Source organism: Chaetodon auriga, chromosome 2 (genome assembly GCF_051107435.1).
Source record: "Chaetodon auriga isolate fChaAug3 chromosome 2, fChaAug3.hap1, whole genome shotgun sequence".
NCBI classification, from domain to species: domain Eukaryota; kingdom Metazoa; phylum Chordata; class Actinopteri; order Chaetodontiformes; family Chaetodontidae; genus Chaetodon; species Chaetodon auriga.
In genome coordinates this window covers 6,734,483-6,756,119 of record NC_135075.1, presented here as the reverse complement: position 1 = coordinate 6,756,119, position 21,637 = coordinate 6,734,483, and the positions used below count along the sequence as shown (strand labels likewise).

The window sequence follows — 21,637 nt, the reverse complement described above, 5'->3', positions numbered from 1 at the left end:
AGGCATTAATAGCTGCGGTGTCAGTGACTAAGAGGACTAATATAAGGAGTTATGGCACATGGGAGTGAAAAAGCAGGGGAGAGGTTATTTATCTACTCAGCAAATGAAGACAAAAAAATAGATGAAAGTAGAGGAAACATTAGGAGGTGTCAACATGCTTTAAAAAACCTCAGTTTTCACTGTGGGCAAAGCTGTCTGGCAAACTAATGTCATACAGTACATAAAGCCTTGGCGTGTCTGTAAGGGATAAGTGTCTGGAGCTCATCTATTCCAGTTCTGAGTAAAGCGCAGACATAAAACAAACAGAGTTGTCCCAGTTGGCGTGAGATAATGTGGTGACACCGGGCGCTTCAGAGCACGCCGTTCATCATGCACAATCGATTGCGTATGAGTTAACATTCATCACGTCCGCTGGGGAGAAGAATGGCTACTTTAACGGCTCTGGTTGACTTAGTCTCCCAGGTTACACACACACACACACACACACACACTCAGCTCCATGAATGAGAGCTTTACTCTCCGTTTTGCCAGTCCACTCTCCACCTTATCCCTATTTTCCTCACGTTAGGCAGGTCAAGAAGCAGCGTTAAGCAGTCGGTGGAGTGACCAGTCATGCCTGGTCATAACTCAACACAGAGAATCTGCTCAGAGGTCACACAAAAAAAAAGAATAAGTCTGAGCCTGACATGTCGAAGCTGTTAGAGGGAAAGTCCTTCAGAAGAGGAGCACGGCCCCCCTTCCTTTGTGGAGACAGGGTCTGGAAATTCTTTGTATTCTTGTTATTCCTTATCAAACAATGGAACAATAGCTCATGTGTGCCTCTCACTTAACGCTGCTCCTGTTTTTTTCCCCCCCAAACTGTGTGTTTGTGCATGTTGCGCTGCTGGAGTGTTTCCCAGCTGAATTACTCAGTTTCGTGCTAATTGCATCAGTCTGCATCAAGCAGTAACTAATATCTCGACATATTGCTGTTTGAAGTTTGAAGAATAACAAGGCCCTATAACACGACGTATGCATTATGCAACAGCATAATGAAAAAGGCCTCAATGTCACCTCTGAAAGGTGTCAAAACGATTCAATTAAGGGGTAGGCCTAGGGTAACACCAAACAGGAGCACGAGCCAAGGTTACTCTCTGTCTTTTTAAGAGAGAATTTGTGAAGAAATCATTCACAAAGAGATTTAAGAGTTCAGGCTACATCACTGTCACAATGCCACTTCTGAGGCATTCATGCCCATACTGATTTGCAGCATATGTTTCTGTCTGTTCTTTGGCATGCAGCTAATTAGTATGACTGAGCGTCATGATGAGACTGCAGATGCATGATTATTAGAGGGTCCGTTGTATAATATTTGCATTTGTTGCTGTTTGATGGCATCAAATTACACATTACACAAATGTGCTGCTTCTGTACTCACAGCAGGCTTTCATAAATCGTGGTGAGGGGGCATATATAAGAAATTCAGGTTATGACCTTATTCAAGGGTATAAGGTACAGGCTGACTGATGGCCCTCTCTGGGTTCAATGACTCTACCTGTCACATCTGTACTGGCAACCATCACCTTAATAGCAACTCTCCTGCACCATTCTTTAAAAGGTATGACCTCTCCTTCACGACTTTCCTTTCTGATTAAAATCAAATAATTGTTTTAACGGTTTCGGTGTCATTTATGTGGTATTTTTGGTAAACATTCTCCTTTGCTCCTAACTGCAGGGTTGTGGTCTTGTTTTGACAGGCAGTGGATGAGAAATGATGGAAATGGATGACAACAGTTAGCTGTGATGCATGGCCGACCTCGAGAGGCTTACCACAGCTCACCTTTAAATCCTCTGTCCTGCATTAACTACACCCGTTACTCCACTGAGAGGAAAATTCTCCATTTCATGGACAACCTTGTCATAAGGAGCTAATACTGTGTATCCCATATAACCAGTATAAAATACCAGCAACAGCCTTTGTGTGACCTTTAGGTGGCAGATTGCCGGCTGAGCTGTTTGAGTATCAGTGTACACATATCAGCTGAGTACGGATACGAGCACAGCATCAGTAACCAGTGCCTGGTGGACGCATGCCGCGTCATCTTACAACTGACCACGCCAGAGGACAACATGTCAACTTTGTCAAGACCAGGAAGTAGATCTTGCTGCAACAACACTGATAAACCTGAGCAGAGCCTTACAGCACGGGGGAGGAGAAGAGGGAGACAGAGACTGGGGAGCAGACACACAGGATATGATGTTATCAGCAGGTTTTCAAAAAAGACCTTGAAGCAGGAGACATTCAACGCTATTGTGACATGCTCATGGCGTGGCAGCAAAGGTTTTCTTACCTCTTGAAGGTACTTAAGGGTGTCGACATGTCTGAAAAACAAGGAGAGAGAAACATAAGATTGAATTAAACTGTGGAATTTACTACTTTCCTCCCGATGATGTTAATTTTTCCACAAGATTTCTTCAATTATTTTATTATGCATGATGGGAAAAGTACATTAGTGGAATGTTTAATTGTGTAGCAAGGTAATGGCGAGGCTAGTGTGTTTAATATGTTACACAAGACACTCGTGTAATTGGCTGTCAGTTTCTCTGCATGCAGCTCGATGAATTGGCGAAGGAGCAGGAGCGATGCAACTGGAAGGAATAGGCGAGGGCCACAGAAACGCACAATTTGGATGCAGTGTGTTTGTGTGTGATGACATGTGGGATAAGAGTGCAAATGGGGAAATCCGCGAGGGCAGATGCTCACAGTCTCTCTGAGTCGACGAGCTCTTTGGCGACGTAGAAGGCTCGGGATCTTCCATCAATCTGGATGACAGGCAGAGAGAACAGTGGGAGATGAATGAACACAGCTAATGTTGAAAGGCTGTCTGTGGCCACTTATTCCACTCAAGCATTAATAAGAACAGGAGCCAGGGAGAGTGGAGAAAAAGCAAATTCACGTTTTTTTTTTCCCTTTTTGGTTAGATTTCTGCTGTCAAAATAAGACAGATTATTTCATTACAGTGCAGCATAGACACGAAAGCCTTCTCAAATACGGGACTTTTAAATTCAGATGCATTATGTATGAGAGGCTGTGTGTGTGGTGACAACAATGCTGCCCATTGATTTAGAGGCTAATCACAGGGTCTCAAAACATCCCAGCCAAAACATAACATTGAAGCCATTTAGGGGTTTACTGGCATAGCTCCTGTGCTTTATCAGTGTTATTTTTTCCTATGTGGGGCATTTCACAAATACTGCATTAAAGGCATAACTGATCCTCATTTCCTCGAAATAAAACCAAAACACACTCCCATTAGTCGAAGCTGTTCCTGGGGCCAACTCAAGTGTCTCAGGTCCTCTTCCTCTCTGTTTTTCCTTCAATTTGTTGTATTTCTTCTCTTTGAAGAAGAAAACAAGGAAATGTGTCTAACATGATGGGAGCAGCGGTCTCATATTATTGTGGTAGCAGCAGGAAGGGTGGGATCCATCTCTGATACTACTGTAAAATGGCTGCCTTTTACTGTACGGAAGCCTGGGAAGTTTGAGGTGATACATTTCAACTAGCACAATGGTGAATCTGTAACATCTATACGTTAAGTCCCACCCATCAGATGGATTACTCTGGTCCCACAGAACATTTGATTCGCGCCTATTATTTCATGGTGTGATGTCAGTTTTATTCAAATGTGCCAGGTGCATGTCTAAAAAGGCCTATTAATACAATAAACCATTCTGTGGGACCCTTGCAGCATCATCTGCTCATCATGTTGATTTGCTGGACCAGTTGCTAGCTGAGAGGAGTGAATGAACCATCTTTGTCTCTGGATCCCATCTCACCTGTCGGTCATAACTTTGCTCCGCCACCCCCTCTTCCTCCTCTGAGGTACGCCCGTGGTCCTCATCTGCTGACAGCCCACCAGAGACTGGGTTCATTGGGAAAGGCTCTGTGTAGGCGCTGCCAAAGGAGAAAAAAGACCGAATGAATACAGCAAAACTGCACTGGTAGTGAAATATGAATAAGTAATATAACCAGTATTGATACTACAGCATGAGTTCAATATAAATAAAGACTCTGAATATTTTCAATAGGAAATGCAAGGACACATTAAGGACACATATCCCAGATAGCACATTTACAGTAAAAATCTTTGCAGCAACATATTCTCAAACCACAGAGCAATACTCTAAGTCCCCTGTAAATATATGTCTTTCCTTTTCCTGTGTGAGTCTCTGAACATTTCCACTCCTCACATTAAGTCCTCCAGTGGCACACTGTAATCCCTTTCATGATTCGCTCTCCTCACAGATGGCACGGCTGTGTCCGCACATGGGTAATCCTTTTGTGTGCTGCTGTGCCTGAGGGGGGCACACTTTAGGTCATTTCACATGTAATCCTTTTAAATGCTACCTGTGGTAATTATTAATGTCCTCTGGCCCATTAAGACCCATATAATGTGTTTGACCAAATTCACATTGCCAGGGTGATAACTGGATAACAAGAATTCTCAAAGCAGCTATATGACAGCTGTAGGACAGCTTGTTCTATAGCCGTCATATACGAATGCTCGTTACCCACTGAGACTGTTGGCAGGTTTCACAACTAATGGGCAGCTTCATGGCATACCTGATATATGTAAAGTTCACCCTTGTTATGATATAAAAGCTGAATCTTTATGCAGGATGTCACATAACATGGGACACAAATGGGACAGACTAACAATGAGATGCAAAGTGTAGAATAGAAATGAACAGACAGGACAGTTCCAGTATCCATTAAGTTCTGCTATGCTAAGTATTGAGAGTACTGCAGGTACTGCAATGAAGTGCTTCTTTAGTGGAAGCCATTGACTTTTCTATGACAAAGATCTACCCAATCTGTCCAAGGTCATTCATGTTAGAATAATTCCTCCTCTTTGATTCTGAGGGACTGATTGATATATTCCATAAAAACAAAACAAACAAAGAAAAAACAAAACAAAACAAACAAACAAGCAAAAAAAAAACAACAGGTGTATGAAGAATACAACGAAACTGCATCAAAAATATACAAAAAAAGACTTTCCCTTAAAGTGAGATGTCGAACAATGTTACAGATGTTCCTATCTGATTAATTGATTAATTGATCAACACAATAATAATCGGGAACTATCCACGAGCATCTGAAGATGTCACAGTGGGCTTTAGGAACTTGTAATTTTTATTTTTTTCTGTCATTTTACAGAAATAAAGAATGTTGGCCCTAATGTCTTAAACAGTCGCCCGTGTGTGCAGAGAGTAGATGGCTATTAGAAGACCAAAGGTTAACAGAGTTACCCGCAGGACTTCATCTCCATTCAGACATACTCATGCTTCATGAGGTTCACATGAAACCACACACACACACACACACACACACACACACACACACACACACACACACACACACACACACACACACACACACACGCGCAATCAGCCCTTTTGGGTGGGCTGAAGAAAGCACCTACAGGCCATTACTCATGGTTGACCTCAGAGTAGACAGGTCAGCCTGCTGTGGGCTCCTGGGTGATGTTGGGAAGGAAAGGGACTGTAGGGATGGATCTTCTTTAAACTCATTCTTGAGCTCTGATTTATTCTAGTGAGAGTGAGGGAAATTCTTCCATATGTCCTTCATAAGAGAAACACACCCTACATTCTCACCTTCACCTTTTCACCCTCCACCATCAGCAGCACATCGTCTGTGCTGTCGTGGAATGTTTACAATGACGCCTCCCAGAAAAGTCCAACAGAAAAATCCCAAACAATTATTATGAATAGTTACACTTGAACAATTTCTTCTTTAAATTGCATCTCATGTTTTTTGGGACAGAAAACAATTACATGCTCTTCCTTGATGTTCCAGTTTTTTCTGTACCAATGTAACTAATGCTAATTTAGCTCCAATCAGCTTCTTGTATGACCCTATATTTAAACCTGCACATTTGTGATATTATAATATGGTAATACATGAAGCCCTTTAACAAGACCATTAAGGCAATGCTATTATTTCAGCTTTACACAATGTCTTTTTTAACACGGCAAAGCAAAATCTACTATGTCAAAATCAGAGGAGGACACAATGAGTCTCCGTGAAAGGACGTGTATTCCACCAATCACCTGTGAATTTGATGATGCTTGTAATATATAATTCAATTGAGCCAAACATAGAGTATTAAAATATATATTAGATGCAATCCGCAAGGGCCTTTTCCATTTGTAATGGCGCTATTATAGGAAATAGCAGCAGCTGAATAGGTTCATTAGCCTGCTAACTATAGAAGATGTTGATACTGATGGGGGAAATTAAGAGGAGGGAGCAGTTTTAGCTCATGTGCTGCTTTTAGTGATGATGATTACATGTTGCCTGTGGCTGTTGTGCTGCTGCTGTTGTGACAGTGTGTGACAAAGTGATGTGTGAAGACTGGCACTCTGTCTGCTGCTGTGTCACCTGTGATGAGATGAACGATGGCTTTGGATGATATTAATCCTACATCACGTGACAGGCTGTGATTCAGGGCCACGGATGCAATCGTGTTATAACCTCTGCTCACTCGTTTTCACTTGATTTGTCCACAAAAGTACTTTGGGGTGTATGCAGTGGGAGGCTGGAGGCATTCCTGACAAACTGGAGCAACAATAACAGCAGACCTGGCATTCCTGCCGGGACCACACCTCATCTTGTTGTTCAAGGGAGAGTCTGGGAACCTCCACCCCACCATGGTGACCCCCTTCTCCTCCCGTCATCCTATCTGTCCTCTCCTGTCTCCACCTCCCTGCCTCCCGCCAGAGAACCGCCCTCGTCCTGCATTTCCTGTAAACAGGCTGGTGGGAAGCTCCTAGGCTGGACACTTCCTCCCCGGGGATGACCTGGCAATGACCTCAGAGTGCCTGGCACCAGACCTGGCGAGCCAAATGACACACCCTGTCCACCACCTCGCCACACAGCACACAGCCACCACCCAGTACAACAATGTAGTTAAGATGGCTCCCTCATCACTACTAACAGTAACATAACAGTGGGTGGAGGAGCTGTTTTAGAGGGCACGGCAGGGCTTTGTCATCACTCTGAAGAGGTTCATTTTGAGCTGTTTGAAGTGAAAATAATGCCAAAGGGTATGCTAGAGATGTACAGTTTTGCATACATTGGCAGTATCTTACTGAACACACCACTATAGTTCTGTTTACTGTGTGCATAGGGACAGCACATCTGAATTACTGTTGTGCTGTAAGTCGACCTGGAACTATTTAAAGTTGACATAAAGAACACTTAATGGGCGTTAAGTTGAGCACAATCACAAACCCTGGGCATTTTTTTTTTTTTGCTAAAACGCCTTTTTCAACACTCATTTGTTGCTACACCGCAACTTGGCAAGGACAATTCTGCTGACACTGCATTCTCAGCGGGAGCCTCATGTTTGATAAAGCAATGCTGAGTTGTAACTTAGTGTGCACGTACATATATGTACACACACACACACACAAACACACCTACAAACACCTTGGTTAGGTTTGCAATGAATCATTAGTGTGCCTTTTCTTTCTCCATTGTACACTATGGTAGCTTGCTAATGAACACATCTCTTAGCTTAGCCTGAATGCTTGTGGTGAAGCAGTGTTTGACCAGTGCTATACATTAATCACACAAGTGGAAACAAGCCAAGCCTGTGGCACAAAAGCTTTGTGAGTACTCCTTAAAATGTATGTCTGCTACTGTAGGCACAGTCCTTTTGTGTACACTGCTCTGGGGCCATTCTGTCATTTACCTCACCACAAAAATCCACTTTTTCCTCTGTGGGTCCAAAACAACGTTGACTGTTGAATGTGTCTCAATAAATCACTGCCATCATCAGCTAGGCAGCCATGGGACGGCGACAATGTCATGCTTTGAACAGAGTTTAATGTAAGACGTACACACAAAGGAAGGGACAAACACCTACACTGGCTGCACATAGCATACACTGTGGGCATGCACTTACACACATATATGTACACACACTCAAATAAACATAAACCAGTTCTGTATAGACACACCAAAGAGTGGCCCTGGCAACAGAGCGATCACCGGGGGAATGCAGCAAAGGCGAGGTGACAGGACAGATAGGTTATTTGCATCATTGTGAGTGGTGTGAGACCTCCACCACACAATGAGCCACATCGATAACATCATCGGGACAGAAAGAGCCCTCACTGAGGGACCACTGTCTGGGAAATGGACTGGTTTCAAATGTTGAGATACTATGTATAGAGTTTAAAGTGCACTGGAAATATAGTGTCTACTGCTGCACAGATTGTCTGGAGGAGAGGTTACTATGAGCTTTACGTGTGTGAAAAGTTGAATAAATGATATGAACTGCAAATTGGACCCTCTTCTACATCTGTAAAATAGTTACACAAGACAGTAACTGCACATGAATTATAAAACAAAGGGCACAGCAAGAAGCATTTTGCCCTTTTTTTTCTTCTTAAGCCTTTTAAGAAGCTCTCGGTAATGGCCTGTCTCTTAGACCACACACAGGTCATCAAACATAACTATTTTATTAAGACTGGGGAAAGACTGTGGCCCGCAGTGGCTGAAGCTGTGGCACAGGCCAGTGTAATTTGGTACAGTTTGACCACAGTGATTCCTCACTCTGTCACACACTGCAGTAAATCCTGTTGCCCCTCAAGGGTCCAATGAAAGAGAAACACTCGGGAGAGAGCTACTTTAATAAAAGCCCTCCTAAACTTAACCGTAAGTGTCAGGTACAGGAGAGCAATTACACCAACTCCTCTTGCTCCCTTTCTCCTGTTCTCACTTGCCCCTCCCCCTCCTTTATATCACTTTATCTCTACACTCTTTGTTTTCTTGCTCTTCTGCGCCTTCCATTAACACATCCCTCCCCTCATTCTCTCATCTTTTCCCTCATCCTTCTCAACTTCCTTGTGTGAAAGAAACTCCCCCACACTTTTCTCACTTTTAATTGCAGCTCATGATGACTTTCTCTAATGTGAAGAAGCTGCACTCAGCGAGCTACCCAATTGCCATTACCTGTTCTATCACCTCAGACTTGCAGAGGAAGCAGCGGCACCAGATGTGACCTCTAAATCCACCAAATGAAAAAACAGGAGTAAGCTCTCCCACAAGCATTGTCCATCTTTCCAAAGCCAGCGATGCCTGACAAAGCAGGCTGCTCATCTCTCACTGAACACTTTCCTACAAGAGGGAGATCCGATTCTACTCAGCCAGGTGCCCTCTGCTCATCTGAGATACAGTGTAGGAATATTTGTCAGCTGTTCAGTGGTCGAGACTGCCCCGGGACTGCAGATTGGTCCAGGCTTAACAACTCAGCTGACCATTTCAAGAGTCCAGAGATAAACACTGACTCCTGTTCCATAGACTACAAAGTGAACATGCAGGATACGCTTAGCTGCGACACTTTAACACTGACATGTTTGAGAGGATGAGCAAAAACATGTCATCATAAATAAATAATCATTTAGGCTTATTATGTTGAAGACATCTAACTTAATGCTGCAGCTAATGACTGTTTTCATTATTGATTTATCTGCTGATCATTCTACTGATGTTGTTTAGTCTACGAAATGTCAGAACATGTGTGGGGAGAAAGAAAGTGCAAAATCGCCATCCTGATTTCCCAGAGTCCAAAGTGATGTCTTCAAATAGCTGGTTTTGTCTGACCAATAGTCCAACACCCAAAAATGTTTCATTTGCCATCAGAGATAACTAAGAAAACCAGCAAATATTCACATTTGAGGAGTTGGAAACAGTGAAAATTTGGCATCTTTGCTGAAAAAATGTTTTAAACGATTAATCAATTAACAAAACAGTTGATTTCCTGTCAGTCACCTACTCTATCATTTGACTAACTAGTCGTGGATGCCGTTGATGAATAATACACACATTAAAGAGTCAGTACACCCAAATGTTTGGTGTCTAGACAATGCATAGAATTTTGGTTTTATTTGCCCAGATTTTGAGATATCAGCCTTGAAAATTTCAGTTTCATCTCCAGCGGAAGTGAATAGAATTTCATTTTGGATGTTCATAGCACTGATAAAATGATCAGCAGCAACACAGTCAACAGTTTCACTGGCACTATTTCTTTGGTAGAAAACTGTACCAGTGAATATAAGTTTCAATTCACTGGAACTTCAAATCACCTCCATAGTTTTACGTATAGGTCTATAAAGGTCTTTTGGGTCGACCTAGTTGAGTCGGCATCAGAAGTTTCTCAGAGAGCTATCTCAAAACCTGGGAAAGTAATAACAAAAGTACCTGTATGGCTAGATATCACTAAAGGTAGGGTTAAACAAGTAAAGGTAAAGTAAGGCAACATGTTTTTTGTAAGTTGGGTGAAAAAGCACCTTTCAGGTTGGCTTGAGATGATAAAAAAACGTTTTCACTTTATTAAGATTTTACTATACCTTTCAGTGTCTGCTTTTGATGTCTGGAGTGTGCTGTCAATTCCTGGGAAACTGTTCATATCCACATAGCCATCATTCTCATTGCAGGGAGCCGAACTGCGGTTTGGGTCCTCAAAAAACTCAGTCACAGTGTGGGATCTGGTGGGTCTGCCTGGGATCTGGATGTTCTCATAGTCTGAGCTCATGGCTGGGATATTCTCATAGTCTGAGGTGTCCGCACTGGGGAATGAGATGGACCGCGGTTTGGTTAAAGGCAGCGGCATGATGGAGCGCCGAGAACGCTCCTCGAAGGACTCCACTCTGGAAACGCCCCTGCCGTAAGACTTTCTTCTCTGGTGGTGGACAAAGGAAGATGGCAGGTCTAAAGGACGGTGATGGGAGTTCACCAGGTGGGACTGAAGCTGAGGAGAGCTGCCAGTACTTCTGCGATCAAGCTCTATGACTCTTACCGGGCCGTGGTGGCTAGACTCGGAGGAAGAACGTGAAGAGCGGACACTACCATCACTGAAACCCTTTGAATCTGTCTTCTTCTTGAACTTAAGAGCCAGAAAGCGCTTGAAGGAGGATTTCTTCTTCTTAGGTATGTCATTGGGTTCATGCTGAATCAGGACGGATGGGGAACTCTTGGTGACTGGTCTTTTAGTGATGTATGCCAGCTCAAATGGTGGTGGGATGTCAACTAGAGAGGTTGGTGTGGAAACACCACTGGATGATTGATGGCTACGCTGAGAGAAGCTTCCAGAAGACGTTATGACACATGGAAGTGAAAGAGTATCATCTTTCCTCTTCATCCTGATCTCGTCCTTCAGAGATTGACCGATTTCTGTGGGTGTAGTCAAGGACAATTCTGGACCTTCTGCAGACCGGGAATATAACAGGAAGCGGCGAGACTTCATAGACGGGATCAAACAGTTGGTCCCGGGCTGCTGTGAATGGCCAAGTGGTTCATTGGTCTTATCCATGGCCACTGTACAGTAGTCATGAGTCTGATACTCTGTCCCTGTCTCCTCTGGTACAGTTTCTGGGACATAACCTGGAACTTTCCCAGAATAAGAGCGTGATCGTGTGACAATAGTCTTCCTATCAAGTGTCACAAAGTTCTCTCCTTCTGAGTCAAACCCTGCCTCTTCATATATATGTTCTTCACTGTCTGAGTCTGTGTCCTCATAGTAAGGCACAATATGGCAGTCCAGTTCTTCAATGTCTTCTTCAAAGGCCTCAGTGGTGTGGGCAAACACCACCCTGTTGGTGAGCTCTGGGGTGCGGCCCAGGTCAAGGTCAGCTGGTACTGTGATGTTGCACAACCTGAGGCGAGGCTGGCAGCTCGCTCGCTGGCTGAGGAAAGCCTGCTCTCGTTTTGCAGTTCTCTCTTTCGCACTTTTCCCTTTGATATGTTTCTTTTCCGTTTCTTCCTCTTCGTCATCATCGCCTATCTCGACATAATCCTCCGATGAGACACACTGGTCAAAGTCATCTGCTTTAGTGCAGAGTGAGTCGTCAATGTCTGCGTACTCATCTGCTGACTCATTGCCCTGTACTTTTTCTTTGTGCTGATTTGACTCCTCAGTGCCCTCCTCAATCTCACCCAGTCCTGAGGGGGATTGCTTATCTTCTAGCTTGTCCACATCATCTGATGACACATAGAAAGGTTCCTGGTTGGAAGCACCTGCAGTTTGTATTTCAGTTGAAGGTTTGTCATCAGTATCATCCTGACTCCACTCTGGGTCAGCAGTGTCACCGATATCTGACGGAACGGCTTCGATGACTGAATAAGGCCCAAACACATCCTCAGTGCTGGATGTGAATCGAAAACAGCCAGAGAGGTCTTTGGTGGCCCGTTCTGGTTGCCATACCTCTGTTTCAGCTGTGTCACACGACTCACATGTATCACTAGCATCATCTGTGGGGCCAATCACATCGTAGGGATACTCCTCAGTTACTGTTGGAAGCACGCTGAATCCAAATGCAAATCCTCCATCTTCCAGCTCAGTCTCCTCTGGACAGTGAACACAGTCCTCACTATGTCCACTGTCCAATTCATTGAGTTCAGTCTCACTGTCCTTACCACCCTGACTGAGTGATTGTGTGTGATCAAAGTTTTCTTCCTCTGCATGTCCTGTAGAGGCAAGTATTTCAGTCTTTTCACTGCAACTCTGTTCCTCCTTTTCTCCCTCCTCTCCTGTTTCATCCTTCATGTCAGCAGGAAGAAGTGAGAGTGCTGATGTATTCTCATCATCAGTGTGATTGCCACCCTCAGGGTGGTTCAAGTCATTGTCAGTGTTTTCATCTTCAGTAGTGTCAGCAGTCTCACCATCATCTGCTTTGACTGTGTCCTCAGAGCCAATGCTGTCACTGTCATTATCCAATACGTCTACTTCTCTTTCTGTTTCCTTCTCAGTTTCTGTGTCCTCTTTGTTATTGTGTCCTATGCCATTGTCATTGAATTTGTCCTCTGTCTCACTTTTCTCCTCTTTGTCCTGAGTCTCCTCAGCCATTTCATGGAGATCTTCCGTCTCTCCATCAGAGTGAGCCAGGTCCCCGTTACTCAGGCTCTGCGGTGGGCAGGTCCCACCGTGTGTGTGAGGACCATACAGGGGTCTGGGCTTGGGGGCAACAGGAGGTTTTGGACCATGGACAGGGGGACACGGCCTGGACATCAGTTTGGACTGCACTTTGATGGTCAGATGACTGCGGACCTTTGGTTGAGGGACTTGCATTGGGTTTTGAAAATCTGTGCAAAGAGAGTAAAAGTTAATTCAAAAAGGGTTACATAAGGGTAAATATGTGAGTCTTGTTTTGGTATAGAATGCTAAGAGGAAGTCAAGTCCTATACAATAGTCAGTGACATGCAGAATACTGCAGGGGACATTATCAGCAGGAAAAACAACAGAGCCACAGGGTACTTAGAGAAGGAACAATAACATCTCCCTGTCTGGGAAGTGACACATTGGGGGTTGGACGCTTGTAGCAGATTTTAACTTCAACTTTCAACTTTAACAAATAATTGGCTTTCAGATGATTTTATTACTCCAAAACATCCGTATCTGTATGACAATGGCAGCATGAAGGATGATTAGACAACTTTAATCTGTAATCAGTATTCTAATTTTGACTTGCTTTGTTTTGCATTCAAATTTAGACGCTACCATGTCAAGCAGTTAAGTGTGAAAAATTCTGAAGTCATTCATGAGCACTGCTTATGAAATTTAGAACTGTCATGAAACACACCCGTATTTAACAAAGTGTGTACACCCCTAGTCTCTTCCTGTTATTTTGTACCTGCCCTGACGCACATCCTATTAAACCTTGTGTGCACCCTGGCTATCTCTGAGTGTTTTCTCTCTCTCTCTCTGTCATTGTGTCTGATTTATATTTTTTCTCTGTCCTTCATTGCCATACATCGCCTTCTGCTCTCATTTATACGTATTTTTTCTCTATAAATGTCATCACGCTCTGTCTTTTAAGACTCCAGGTTCATTAGGTACTCCAGCAGAGCCCCCTTGAAGGACTCCACACAGGATGTCCACAGGGGAAGGGACATTAACAGCATGGCCCCCATCCCTCCACCATGAACCTCTCTAGGAGCACAGATTTTCACAACACAAATGGACTTCCTTCTCATCATTCTTCCCAGATTCTCACAATAGTTACTCACTCTGCCTCACAGAAACACACACACACACACACACACACACACACACACACACACACACACACACACACTCACCACCACCACCACCACCACCACACACATATAGGCACACACTTTTTTTTTGTTGCTGAAAAGGTCCTTTGAGTGCGTCAAAGAACAATAAAGATGGAAGAGAAAACAAGGGTCCCAGTCTGACAAAGCACCCAACTGCAAACAACAGGATATGAATTATGCAACAAGAATTCAATTACAACAAATGTTTGAAAAACAAAGGAAGAGATAGACACTGGGACCTTGGCTGTGCCAAACTCACAGGATATGATTTCAGACTGTGTCCTCATCACGAAATGTCACCCACCAAGTCTCAACAACCTGCCTAAACTCCAATGTGACAAGGCTATAGAGCAGAATGGGATATTATTACTTAAGATTTCCTTTGACAGTTGTACAGCACGCACAAGCAAGATAACAATTTTGAACTTTTCTTTTTTTATTTGATAAATTCACCTGACACTGCACTTGCAAAACAGGTGATCTTCTGCATAGAACAATGGCTTTGCTTCCTTTCACAATCATGGATTGTAATCCTATAATCTAATCCTAGGACAGAACATTTCCACGGTGGAGAGTTCCCCCCCAAATAACTTCATCCAGCGTTGTGGATTTAAACTGAATACAGAATTCATCCCATCCGGATTTTTTGGAGTTGTATGATTACGCTATAGCCCTGATATATTGAATATTCATTATTATTCATTTAATTTGACCAATGCCTACCTCACTTTATGCACTACAACAGGCTGCATCGAGCTGCAGTGTATATCAATTTGTATGCACTATAAACGGTGGGGTGAAATATGTTTTCCTACAGAATGAACAAAGTGCCTCGATTAACACAGCATCATTCACAAACAAACACACAAGTGAACGCACAGTCACGCCGCCGCGTATCACTTTTTGTCTGCTGTAAGACATTTAAAGTTTGGTTCCTGGACTCTCGACAGAAAGCACGAGCGACCCACCTGCGTTCATTGTGGGACACCATCATCCACGGGAACCGACAATTATCCCCATATCTCCCCACAGCGACCGTGCCCCTCGAAACCACTTGGAAACTTAATCCAAACGCAAACACATCGCGGGGAACTCAAGAGGCAGAGGGAGAGCTGCAGAACACGTTGTCTTGTCTTCTCCAGGTGAAATCGAGGAAGATGTCTGTATTCGCAGAGTCGCAGCTGAGCTTTCAACTGGCGTGCATCTCCACTGCTGATGCTACAGTACACTGGTGCGCTCTTGTGTGGAAACGGGAGGTGCTGCCTGGCGCTTCCTGAGGCTGGACTCCACAGCACAGCGCGGACACGCAGCGCGAACCAAACCCACTCTTACATGTTTCATTTCTGCAATGCACGTCAGTGTGTCTCACTTACTTTAGTTTACTTTTTGCACATTGAGCATCAGTGGGCAATTATATTTACATCTGGTCATGTTTTGTTTCTGCTCCACAGATGTGTGAAACGGTGCCATTGCCCAGAGGCAGCAGGGCAGACTAGACTTGGGTAAGACCAAATCCAATCAGTATGAGAGATTCAGACCATAGATATTCATCTGCAATGTTTCATTGTGCAGACAAACAGCTTTAAATTACATCTGCGCATGTTTTGGTGCAATGTGCATGCCCCTTGACTGATATACAGAAAGTTAATACCCTCACAGTTACATGAGCTACTCACATATGACATACTTGTCATGCTTGCAATGACTAGAACATCATGTATAGAGAGGAGTACACAATATACTATATAATCAGACAGTCAGACATCAAGCGTAGATTCTTCTCAGCGTTTTCTCCATCATGTTTTGCTCATGGATTATTTCCTGAACCAGAGAAGTGCTCAAAAAGATTCCTAAAAGCAGTTTCCAAATACAGTTTCTCTCAGACACCAAAGCTTTTGCTATTGGCCAGGCTTCCTGGCCCGGCATCTGTTGCATGATTGAATGAATGCAACCCTTTAAAACCCTCTCTTCATAACAGGAAACTGCTCTCCCTGTTTCCTGCACAACAGGCAACACTTCCTTAGCAACAGATGGGAAAGGTTGGCGATGTTAACCCCTTCGGTAACCTCTAACAGAGCTGATTGAGTGGTGCTGTGCAGAGCCCGATGGTTTGAGGAACAGACAAACTTTGACCAGCTTCAGTGTGGGGACTCATGGTGGGCTTTCAAGGACAGAGGCACCTTGTGCAACACAGGGGGAGACTGGGATCATCGCCTCTTGGGGTCTTTGATTTGACAGCTCCCATTGCTGGTTTAACACCCACACATTGAAGGTCAAACAATGGAGTATACTTCTGGGATTTTTACTGCAGACTTGAAGTGGAAAGTGATAGAGTAGAGAAGAACAATAAAAGAATTAGCAATGCTGTAACGCTGCAGGGCTCCGGTCCTCACTGCTGCAGCGGCATACAGACCCATATATTATACACACAGCAAAATTCCCATTCCAGATGGTTTGGTGCAGTAAGGATTAAGCTCTGCTGCAGGTGCACAGCTCTGTCAAACTCAAAGAGGTGCTTAGAGAGTGTTCTTGTCATAATCACCTTATGTTATCTTTGCTCGGTCATCTCACACAGTAAATATTTTCGTGTGTGTAATGAGACAATTTCTAAATTATTAAGCAAGTCACTAAAGAGGATATTGAATGTGTAATGTATGTAGAAGTAATTTCCAATGAAGATGTGACCATTGTGTTTGCTGCAGTAATTAAGACATTTATTCCTGTCTGTAGGATGCTGAGTAATCTATTTTGCAATACGCTACAACATCACCAAAACAATTGAATCAGTGTGACTCAGTTGTTTTGCATCCCCTTGTTACAATGTGATACTGTAATAGCCATTATGGAGTGTTGAAGCCAAGACAATTTTTAATGTGTCAGTAGTAGCACATTTATAGCTGCCATAAAGTAACCTTTTGTTTTTGAGTTGGAAGACTAAAGATAGCTCCACTCTGGTCTTTTGGCAGTGCCAAATTACCTCTCTCAAGAGTATTCTGCTCACAATTGCCACATATGACCTTTTTTTTTCTTCGTTTCATTTGCGCAAAATATGTTTTGCTTTCGCAGGGTGTGCAAATAGAATCTGTCAAGAGTATTGTGTCATGTGGCTGCACAAAAGAATGGCTTTAGGAGTAAATATCCCCCCAGATGTGGCACAGACGGTCAAAACATGTTTTTGGACGGAGGACACAAATTTCCTGGACCGCCTGTAGCTGCGTGCTGTGCTCTGTCACCCCACCTGGAACATGACTTGACTGGAAGAGAAAAGGGGAATGGAGATATTAAAAACATTCCGTAGTAGCAGAGAACAAACTGACGCTATCTCCCCTCACCTCGGCTGCACACACAACGCCAAACAGGAAAGGGATCAGGGAAAGGGGTCGGCAACTTGTTCCCAGGGCTGAGACAATCCATAACACCTGCTTTGCCAGTGACTGGACGCTGGATTGAATGGAGTGTTTTTATTCCCCTCTGAGAGTACAGCATCATACTTCAATGCAGCTGATTGCTGGAAAGCGCATGTTTTAGTTTTTGGCCACAGTGTGTTCTTTAATGTATGTCAGCAGCAGCTTTGCCTCAGAATTCATTTCTAAGACAAGAAGCCACTTATGCATGCAAACCTTATGCAAACTACCTGCGGTGTATGAAGTTCAGATATTGATTTATGTGGTAATCAAGTACAATCATGCTCAGGTCTTTCACTCTTTAAAGTGACCCAGACACCTTTGTAATTGGATGGCAAAGCTTTTGACTGCTGTAATGGATCGAATCATTATTGACTTATGTTATTGATCCCCAGCTGTGCACAACCAGTAAGGACCACAGCTCTCTTCTCAGACTTGTGTATTTGCCCTGAGCTTTAGATTCTGATTAAGGGACTTCGCAGCAGAGGATATGTATATATAACAGGACAACAGACTTCATTAAAATGTCATCGGACTGCAGAGATGCAGACATTATCTTGGGATCATTGAGTTCAGTTGTTTTTGACAAAGAACCGTATGTATAATGCATTATTAAATAGAACCACATAAAGAAACTCAGATGTCTTTATGGATGAAAATAGTTTTATGTAACCTGTGGGAGATAAGAAAACCCTGATGTCAGCAGACAAAGCAAACTCTATTCTACTCTCTCTTTCTGTCTCTCTCTCACACACACAGACAGACACACACACAGCAGAGCTTTCCAGTAAACAGGTGGACCATGGAAGTCAGCACTTCATCAAAAATCAGCAAATACAAGTTTAATTCCCCACAGGACCTTCAGAACTCCACAGCAAATCAATAAAACCGGCCTGTATCGTTGTTGTCATTTGAATAACAGACACATGATATTCAAAAATGCTCAAGGTATGTTTACTGTCATAGTGCTGCAGTCATTGCATTGGGTATTTTTCCCATGTGTAAGCACTTTTTAAAAGATGACACATATCTTACCCAAATAATGATTGAGCAGTGTGTCGGTGGCTCATTTGCTCTCATTACCTTCTAATTTCAAAGTGCTGTTTGTGTTAAGTCTAGCCCACTGTAGGATGAAATGTCAGCACCGCTCCATTCCCAAAAAACAAAGTATTATTGCTCTGTAGGCCAGACTCTGAAGGCCATGGCTACGGCACAATAGCTGTCACATTGCCGTTAATTAGCCTGAAGCCGAGAGAGTAGGTCAGACTCTGATAACAGATGAATTTGTTATTCTTTTTCTCTATTGCTGCAGAGACAATTCTCCAAGCTACACTGTAAAAACAATGATTTACTGGCCGAAAATAAAAATCTCTCTCTCTCTCAAAAAAAGAAGCATTTATATCCTCTCCAAATAAAGCACAATAGCACAGTCAAAACATTATATGCAGCTGTTGGCGTCACAGATTAACGAACACTGTCGAGGCCTTTGATTGTAGGAGACTCTTGAGTTTGTGTGGTTTGTGTCTCGTGGGTCTCTACGGCATCACATGTTTTCTCTGCAGTATGTTTTGTTTATCATTTTAACGACCGTAAGCACTCCAGGTCCCATGTGGAAATACAGCAGAGTGTGTAAGGTGTGTGTTTATGTAGGTGTGTCCTGTGCATAGTCGACATAAAGAAAGCGTTGGTGCTATTTTCTATATTTTGATTATGTACGGCACTAAAGGATGGAAAACAATGGGATCATTTCTGTGTGTTTTCCCATTTCTCAGCCAAAGGAGACTGGGAGGATGCAGATGCTCCTGCTCCTGAAACGCACGTCTTTGGCAGAGCTTTTACACAGACTCACGCAAGTCTTGCTGTAGATGTAAGCACCTTGTATGATTTATGTAACAACATGCAACAGAAAAAAAAACATGTCATTTAAGCTCACATACAACGGTTGCATGTGTCTGTCTTTAGCTGTACAGCTAAACCGTGTATTTCGTTGTAATACGTCAGGGTTGCAAAGTGAAATGTCATCCTTGACGGTTTGTCACGTGAATGAAAAATTGCATAACATTCTGCACAAAACACGTCAAAACAAGTCAAACCATAAATCAAACCTCTGATAAATCAGTAGTAGTGATTCTGAGAAATAGTGTGTACAGAAACTGTGTGCATTACAAAAACAATGATGCTCAAACATACACATCACAAGAAGGAAAACGCATCCGGGGGCTTTCCAACTTCTTCTGACAATGCATCTTTCACCGTGCAGCCCGTGTGCACAGATATGAGTGAGCGATGTGATGCATGTGTGTGTTCACTCAGCCAGGCTCTCCGTTGTCTAGATAGCTGCACCAGAGTGTGTGGAAAACACAGATGGTTGTTGCTTTTGCTTCTTCCGCCAGACCTATGTGACCTTTTATACAAAGATAACAGGGCGGTCTCTTATCCCCAGGACCCCCCCGCCCAAAAAACAGCCAGGCCTGGCAGCTCAGACAGAGGACTTCCTCCCTTCGAGCTGTCTGATAGAACAACATCAACAGCCAGCACCACAGCCTCCCTTTAGTGTCTCCACCAGCCCTTTCTTTTGGAATAATTAAGTCCTTTCTAATCAAGACGGGTCTCTGACAGACAGGAAATGAGAGATTGCATTAAAAGAAGATGAGGTTCCTGGTAGTGTTTGCAACAATGTGAGACCCCTTGTAACTCACAGGTCATGTACGTTTTGCTCTCAGATGAGACACACTGTTCTTGACATAGTGACAGTCAAATCATAGGTTTAGGGTTATTTTGAAGTTGAAATGGGAAACTGGAAAAATTTTGATTTGTATTCATGAGTAGTATAAAAATATATTTAAGGTTTTCAAATTAAGACTGGGCTTTCATCTTGGATCACTGTGCTGTTTGTGTGTACTGTACATCAACTTTCCAACCACTCTAGATAATGTACATTACTTGTGACCATGTTTGACCATTTGTACACAATCCATGCACTTTCAAACTCCGGAGTTTGAAACTTTGAAACTCTGCAGTTTGACAGTGGCACTATTTTCAGCTGCTGATTAATACACACTTTGTTTTCTAATAAGTACTTTCAGCATCAGGGCAGTGCAGTTGTACAGTGGAGCTCTATTGCTCAAGGAATGAAGCTACACAGACGGTACTTGTTATTAGAATGATTCATTGTTAGTTTTGTTCTTTTTATGAGATTTGTTAACAAAAAAAAAAAAGGCATGCGTCCTGACTTTATCAGTTATAATTACGTTCTTATTTCATATAAATTCACTCCAGGCGACTACTTCTGCTCTCTATATGCACCGTTTTATTGTGTCCTTTCTGAAAGCACGCCGTGCCAGCTGATGCTCAGATTCACTTCAGGTCACTGTGAATTTTCCTTTTCCAGGTCAATTTTTCCCTGGACATTGATGTCCCGTCTGTGAAGACAAGGTGACCCTATAGGAGGCTGCTTTACAGGATGTAGGGGCTTATTTGAATTTATTTGACTGCTGATATCTATTTTTCTCCTTCACTTCTTCCTTTCATCATCTGCACCACCCTCCTTCATGTTGTGGTTTTCCTTTCTTTTATTTCTCTCTCTCCCTCACACACACACATACACACACACACACACACACACACACACACACACACACACACACACACACACTGTGAAACACACTCAAGGGACATGAGTGGTCTAGCTGTCCTGTCTCCGGTCAGATATTTTGCTGAGGTGGTTTCAGCTGGGCTCTCGTGTATTCTCACGCATAGCGAGCCTCGGGGGATAAAGGGCGTGGCGGGGGGAGGATGCTTCACATATAAACTGGAGGGTTTTCTACCAACATCAGCACAAACAGCACGGTCAATTTTCACTTATGGAAGCTGCAAAACCACCAAAGTGTAGAATATGCTTCAGTGTGTATATTTGATCATGCAGTTTATCAGGACAACAATGCATAGGTCACAACATTGCCACAGTCTGACGGCGTGGTTAAACTGGTGATAATGAAAAAGACGTTGACCTGTGGAGACCTTCAGCGTGCAAGCACCTCATCTGTCTCTCAGTGGGAATCAGCAGAAGGAGAGGACACTTATAATTACATTATCTATAAGTAAT

General features: G+C 43.2%; 1 protein-coding gene across 2 annotated transcripts in view; it reads right to left on the bottom strand.

Moving 5' to 3' along the window:
- The window catches only part of fgd5a (FYVE, RhoGEF and PH domain containing 5a), a 32,133-nt gene extending 16,689 nt beyond the window's left edge, over nt 1–15,444 (bottom strand). For both annotated transcript variants that reach the window (XM_076751456.1, XM_076751465.1), the window contains exons 1-5: nt 15,097–15,444; nt 10,423–13,153; nt 3,817–3,934; nt 2,744–2,802; nt 2,331–2,361 (exon numbers count right to left, since the gene is read on the bottom strand). In XM_076751456.1, coding sequence (XP_076607571.1) covers nt 2,331–2,361; nt 2,744–2,802; nt 3,817–3,934; nt 10,423–13,153; nt 15,097–15,106 — 2,949 coding nt within the window. In that variant the 5' untranslated portion in view covers nt 15,107–15,444. The remainder of the gene's footprint in view (nt 1–2,330; nt 2,362–2,743; nt 2,803–3,816; nt 3,935–10,422; nt 13,154–15,096) is intronic.
- Between the last annotated feature and the right edge of the window lie 6,193 nt (nt 15,445–21,637).